Source organism: Alligator sinensis, unplaced genomic scaffold (genome assembly GCF_000455745.1).
Source record: "Alligator sinensis unplaced genomic scaffold, ASM45574v1 scaffold1205_1, whole genome shotgun sequence".
Lineage (NCBI taxonomy): Eukaryota > Metazoa > Chordata > Crocodylia > Alligatoridae > Alligator > Alligator sinensis.
The window spans coordinates 68,709-75,051 of NW_005842834.1; the positions used below are offsets into that span (position 1 = coordinate 68,709).

Consider the following 6,343-nt stretch of genomic DNA (forward strand, 5'->3'; position numbering starts at 1 on the left):
GCTGTGATGTGATCTCCTCACCCCCCATATTTAAGTTTCCCACAGGTATTCCATTTGCTCCAGATGCCTTGTCATTTTTCATCTGGTTGATGAGTTTTCTTCTTTCATCAAGGGCGGGAGGGATTCTGAGATCATCTCTGACTGGGTGCTGTGGAATAGAATTGAGAACAACAGACTCTTGTCAACAACAGAATCTTGACCAAGAGGGCCTTCAAAATGTTCCTTTCAATGGGCAGTAATGCCTCCTCTTTACCTGATTAGGTCTCCTCCATTCATAGGTCTCAATGGTGTTGGTCACTGAGTGCTTGGACCATAGAGGACTTTGGTGGCACTGAGGAAACTGCATTTTGTGGATGTCAACAAGGTGTTGAATGTCCTTAGCCTAGTCTTCCTACCATTTATTCTTCATATCACAGGTCAGTGCCATAGCAAGAGCGGGGCAAGTGGGGCGACCACCCTGAGCACCGAAGCAAAGCGGGCACCAACAGGCATTGCCCAGCCAGGTCAGGATACGGGAGGCAGCCACGAGCAGCTAATTTTGGGGGAGCGGGGACAGGGGAAGGGCAGCACCTGCTGCTGTGTCCACTCTCAGCAAGCATGGGGGGTGCCCTCCCCGATTTGTGCATGGGGCAAGGGCAGGCTGCGGCTGTGTGCTTTGCCGCAGGTGCTAAGCTTTGGTGCTTTGGCACTGTCACAGATACTTGTTTAGGGACCTATGCCTTGGCTTGTTGGAGGTTCAGTTTCTTTTGCTCAGAGTTGGTGTCATTTTGCCAAGCATAAAAGGCCTTGCTCCTGTTCTTGATCAACTATTGGATCTTCTGGTCATTCTCATCAAACCAGTCTCGATTTTTACTGGTAGAGAATTCAAGTGGCTCTTCACAGGAGCTGATGACAGTGGCCTTGAGAGCAACTTACACACAGATGACATTCTCCCATTGTTGTTGATTGGAACTAACCAGTTTTTCATTGAGGCACTAGTGGAAGTGGTCTCACTTACTTGGGTCCTTGAGTCCTTCAACACTGACCTTCTGTCATGATTTTTTTTGCAGCAGCTGCCATTTGGGAGCCAGTTTGAGTGACATACCTGGGTGGAGGAATTGGTGATCAGTCCAGCAATCGTCAGCTCTTAGCGTGGCTCATGTTATGTGGACATATTTGGGATTGCAGCAATGGATGAGGTGCAAATGCCTAGATAATGGATGTTTCCATGATGTCTTGGGCTTGTTTTTCTGGGGGAACAGAGTGTTTGTGATTGGAAGTCCCTGTTCTGTGCATTTGGTTGAGAGGAAGATGCCATTGGAGTTGACCTTTTCTACTCCTTCCTTGCCAATGGCTCCATTCCAGAGGTTTGAGTCCCTTCTTATTCTGGCATTCAAAATCACCAAGAAGAATAAGCCTGTCCCCCTCCAGGATGTCAGAAAGGACTTGGTTAAGGTTGGCATAGAATTCCTTCTTGGTTTCATGGATGGTATCAATAGTCAGAACATAAGCATTGATGATAGTCGCATATTGGCTCCTTACCAGTTTAAGATGGAGAGGTGCTTATTGATCCTAATAGGGAACTCATCTAGTTGGTTTATCAGTTCATTCTTAATGGGAAAACCAGCTCCATGAAGCTGTTGTTGTTCTTCCTGTTTACCCTCCCAGAAGAAGGTATAGCCGCATCCATGTTTGTTAAGCTACCCACCTCTCACTTGTGTCTTGCTCAGTGCAGCTATACTGACATTATGCCACCTGAGTTGTCAGGCCAAGATTCCAGTGCAGCACTCTATGCATTCACTATTAGGGTTGTCCATGAGGGTCCTGACTTTCTGGTTCCCGAAAATGTCGATATGTCTTCACTGCTATTCTCAAGTGCAGTAAATATGATGCCAACAGATGCAATTACCCAGTCAGGAAGAAATACAGAATACTGTATTAGACAGGCTATGTTTAGGGCACCGTTTCTAGCCCCCTCACCATGTGGGCTGAGCAGAATGGATCCTGAAGAGGGCTGCTCAGTCACAGTTACAGCTGCCAAATTGCACTCCTGTCTCATCCAAGTGCTAGATGACCTTCTTTTAACTACCACCTTCTTTTAACTCCCTATATCATTGCAGGCTTTTGGGTACAAATACCCCTTTGTCAGGCTGAGACGAAGCATCTGTGGTTGTTCTGTGCTCTTCCTGGACTATTCATTTAATCCAGGAATGTCACAGGCTGGCTAGGTGCTGTGAGTGTATCAGCCATTAGGCTGCTGGGTTCGGGATCGAGGAGGTGAGTCGAGAGTGAAGTAAAGGCAAATTTACTCATAACTTAGCATACAACAGTTAACAGAAAGGTTAATGCGACAAACGGATAGTACAGTAATAAAGAGTTAATAGTAATAATAATAACAGATAGAATGACAAAGAGTTCTCACATGGGGTTGGCAACTTATCAGCAGTCCCCCTGTGCCAGGTGCACACCAAGTTGTTCCAGCAAAGTCAGGTGTCCCCGATCAATGCTGTCCAAGGGGTCACCGGGAAGATTCCTTGGTCAGGATCCGGTCCTCACTGACACTAGGAGTCTGGGGTCCAGGCTTGGTACAGCGATGGTCCTTCTGTCCTGTCCTTCAAACTGGTCACTTGACAGGTGCGTTCCTTTATACCTTATTTTATGCTAATCTGTTGGCTTTAGAGCCACTCACAATCTTGCCCTATAGCTGTTACCCTATAGGATTAAAAGGTGTTAGAAAGGTTACCCCTGGAACTCAGGTTCACCCAATAAACAAATTACACCACATTACTTGGAGGTTGGAAATTAGCATTACGCTGCCAAAGCTCAACCCCTTGGTTTCCTATTCCTTGGATTCCGTGGAATGTGCTAATTATATTAGATGGTCAGATCTTGTTATGGCTGACCTTTAAAACACCTGTTAGACCAGCTAATCTTGTAGTTCTGCTTATTTTCGGGGCCCAGTCAGTCCCACGATCAGTGCAAACAATTAGATTCAACACTTTGGTTAAATTGTGATGGACAAATTGCACTTGTGGGTTGCAAACTTGCTAGCTTTGCATTATCTAATCTTAACTGCTAGACAATTGCCTGGATGTCTCCAAGAGCATATATTTATTGTTCATGATAGTAACCCCTCTGGTTCTGGCCACCACACAGGAAGAGCAGAGTACAACTGAAGACACTTCCTCAGCCTGACAAAGGATATTTGTACCCAAAAGAAGAATTTTTGCAACTATTTGAGTTGCTCTAATGAAAGATACCAGATTTACCCAAATAACTTTGTTTGCTTCAGGACACATGTTGACATCCAATGTTCATTCTGCTCAGGCGCCGCCCCACCACTTAAGTCTTCTGGACCAATTGCTCCAGGGTCCCTGCAGCCTGATCTCACCTGTGTTACTTTCCTTTTACATCTTCTGGCTGTATCCCTGATATAGACAGTTTCTTCACTGGAAAATGAAATAATGTAGAACAAGATGTAGCCTCACAGAAGTGCCAGTTTAACTAATTGGCTCATGTTGGCTATATCGAAACTTTACTTTTCGTTATGAAGTAAAATACTAAGAAGCCAATATTTATGATAGCTGTGCTTGATGCCAGAAAATGGGAAGACCTCCACATTCACTGTTACTGTCTGGCTCCTTTTTCTCGAATATAGTCATCAGTCACTAACCCAAACACTGATACTTTCCGGTTAGGAATTATGTATGTATCTAGTCCATTGCACAGTAGATTTCTTCAAGGATAAAAGGTAAGTGCCGATGTTGCGCGACAGCCTGTAGTGGAGTAGAGTTGATTGGGCTTGATACTGAGAACCACCTGCTAATATTGTAAAAGACCTCAGAAAACAATTACAGTCCTTCAAAGGACCGGGGTATAGAGAAAGATTACTTTTTAATGATTCTGTCTGTGCCACCATTCCTCCTAAAACGACATCTTTTCATCAGCTTCCGTTCCATTTCTGCGGTATTTCAGTCCCTTTAGGCACGCCGCTAGTATTGACAGGAAGGGCAGCACATCCTGATTATTATAGACAGAGTTCGTGAGGCAAACTCTACTCTTCTGGCACTACACATAGGAAGGCGGGATCATCTTTGCCACTTTCAAGAAGAAGGGCAATGAAAGGGAACTTGCTCTGATGATAAGTGAGCACAATGGATCTCAAATACTCTTTTCTGCTTTTTTGAACTAGTGACCATGGAATACAACCCGATCGTACGCCAAACTTGCAACAATCTTACTGTCGGTGGGTTTTATTTCAATCCATCGCAGAGCGGGCAGGATAACCACGCGGGATTAGGTTTCCGGCCCGATGCATTCAGCTTGGGCGGAACTGCATCGCCTGGCAAGAGCTAAAACACGTGAGATTTGTATGTTTCTTCGTTACCCGGAATTGCAAAGGTCCACTCCAGGCAGCAAGAACGGAAACAAGCACCTGAAGCTGGAAGCGGCAGGCGGAAAGCGGGTTTCCCGGAGTTGAGTCTTTCCACCGCCCAGGGAAACGGAATAGAGGAGACTTCTCGGGGAGGAATGAGAAGCGATGTGAATGGGATGTTCCCAGTGAAGCCTGGCCATGAGCAAGAAGCAGCAGCGGGCCTTTGTAGCGCTGCACTCCGATAACTCACGCCTGGCGCGGTTGTCTGGGGCGTTGCTACTCGAAGGACGTAGATGGAGTCCGAGCCAAGTGGAGAAGCGGCTCAGGGCTAGTTGGGGCAATAGCGCCGAAGCCGCCCGCGCCACCGGGCCGGGCTAGTATTTCACATATGTGCACTGTGCTTGCCCAGCCTGGGCAGGGACGATGCTGGAGGGGAGCGAGGCGGTGGCGGTATTGCATTCCCGGGAAGTCCCAGAGCAGATGAGGCTGAAGTTGGTTCCTTATTCCCGGGTTCTAGCGCCTCATCACAGAAGCTGGGGTTCAGCTCCTGCGAGATGGAGGGAAACAGGTAGGGAATGTCAGCGTTTCAAGAGCAGCACCCTTCTAGCCAACCTGTTCCAAGGTCCCATAGAGACGAGCCAGGGTCGGTCACCCATCAAGTCCAACGCTGAGTCCTATAGGGAGGAGGGAAAAGCAGCTTTGCAGAGCGTCTGTACTAGTAGTTTTAGAGAAGGAATCCTCCCTCGGCCTCGGCCTTCTGGGCGTCCCCAGTCAGCCAGACCTTGCTTCGCTGGGGCCACTGGACTCTGTTGCTTGCTAGAAGCCCGTGCATGCTCCCTGTTCGGGAACCCAAGACAACAGAGGAGGAGCCTGCTCCCTTCCCCAGCTCCTCCAGCCTCATTGCGGTCGTGCGAGCGCCAGAATCCGCCGGTGAGTCGTGTGTCTGCAGGCGCAGACCTTTGAAGACTGCGGCCCCGGTAGGGACCCTGGCTCCATTCTCAGGGGAACTGGTCTGATGTGGTCACTCATCCACTTCTCCCGCCTCCCCCCCGCACCGACAGGAAGCTTTCGTTGTTTAGACATCTGGGAACGTCCTTCGCCGAAGCCACTTCAACACCTCGCGGGAAGCCATTACTGCTCCCCTCGCCGCCCACCAGGACACAGACCGGGAACCTGTAAAGGAGCTGCTTAGCAGAGCGGGGGTCGGCTCTCTTTCTCTGCGGCACCATGCCCACAGCCTTTCCTTTTGAAACAGGGCTCTATACTGTATACGTGTAAAGGAATACGCGGATGCTCCCAACCGTCAGTGTTGTACCTGGTGGGAAGGGAGTGCGCAAACAAGACAAACGTTAATAATTATAATAGAAATTAAAATATAACCATCTTTTACACAACGGAAACCTGTTAATGGTTTTTTTTTCCAGTATAACAGTTTAGGATGCTCTCATTTAAGTCTGAATCGGGATGGACAACGCCATTCATTGCAGGATAAAAGGACATATAGGAAGAACGGTACAATTTCTAAATGGCATTTACATGTTGAGACACAGGATGTCGCTGTTCTCCACAAAAAAATCTTTAGTGGGCTGGAAAATCTCAGCTCCTCCCTGATTCCGAGCTGACAGTTCAGTCCGAGTGCAGAGGAGGATGGCGGAATAGTCCTGGAGGCCCCGGGCGCCGATGTCCTGGATTGAAACCGGCTGGCGGGGATTTATGCAAGTATTCTCGTGTCTCACCAGCCACGCAAGTGCCGCTTAGTGTAACACCGCTTGGACCTGCCATGTCGGCGCCCAGACTAGGCGGCCCGGCGGGGAGGCAGCTGCTGCGTCTGGTGCTGCTGCAGGCGGCCTGGGCGGCGGGGAGCGGCCCGCTGCAGTACTCGGTGCCGGAGGAGGCCAAGGCCGGCACGCTGGTGGGCCGCCTGGCCCAGGACCTGGGGCTGGAGGCCGGGGAGCTGGCGGCGCGGAGGCTGCGGCTTGGGCGGGACGG

At 49.1% G+C, this 6,343-nt stretch overlaps 1 protein-coding gene across 1 annotated transcript in view; it reads left to right on the forward strand.

Moving 5' to 3' along the window:
• The first annotated feature begins 5,907 nt into the window (after positions 1–5,907).
• The window catches only part of LOC102382190 (protocadherin alpha-9-like), a 22,071-nt gene continuing 21,635 nt past the window's right edge, over positions 5,908–6,343 (forward strand). Inside the window, exon 1 of the mRNA XM_014525573.2 lies at positions 5,908–6,343. This exon is cut by the window's right edge and continues 2 nt beyond it. Coding sequence (XP_014381059.1) covers positions 6,135–6,343 — 209 coding nt within the window. The 5' untranslated portion in view covers positions 5,908–6,134.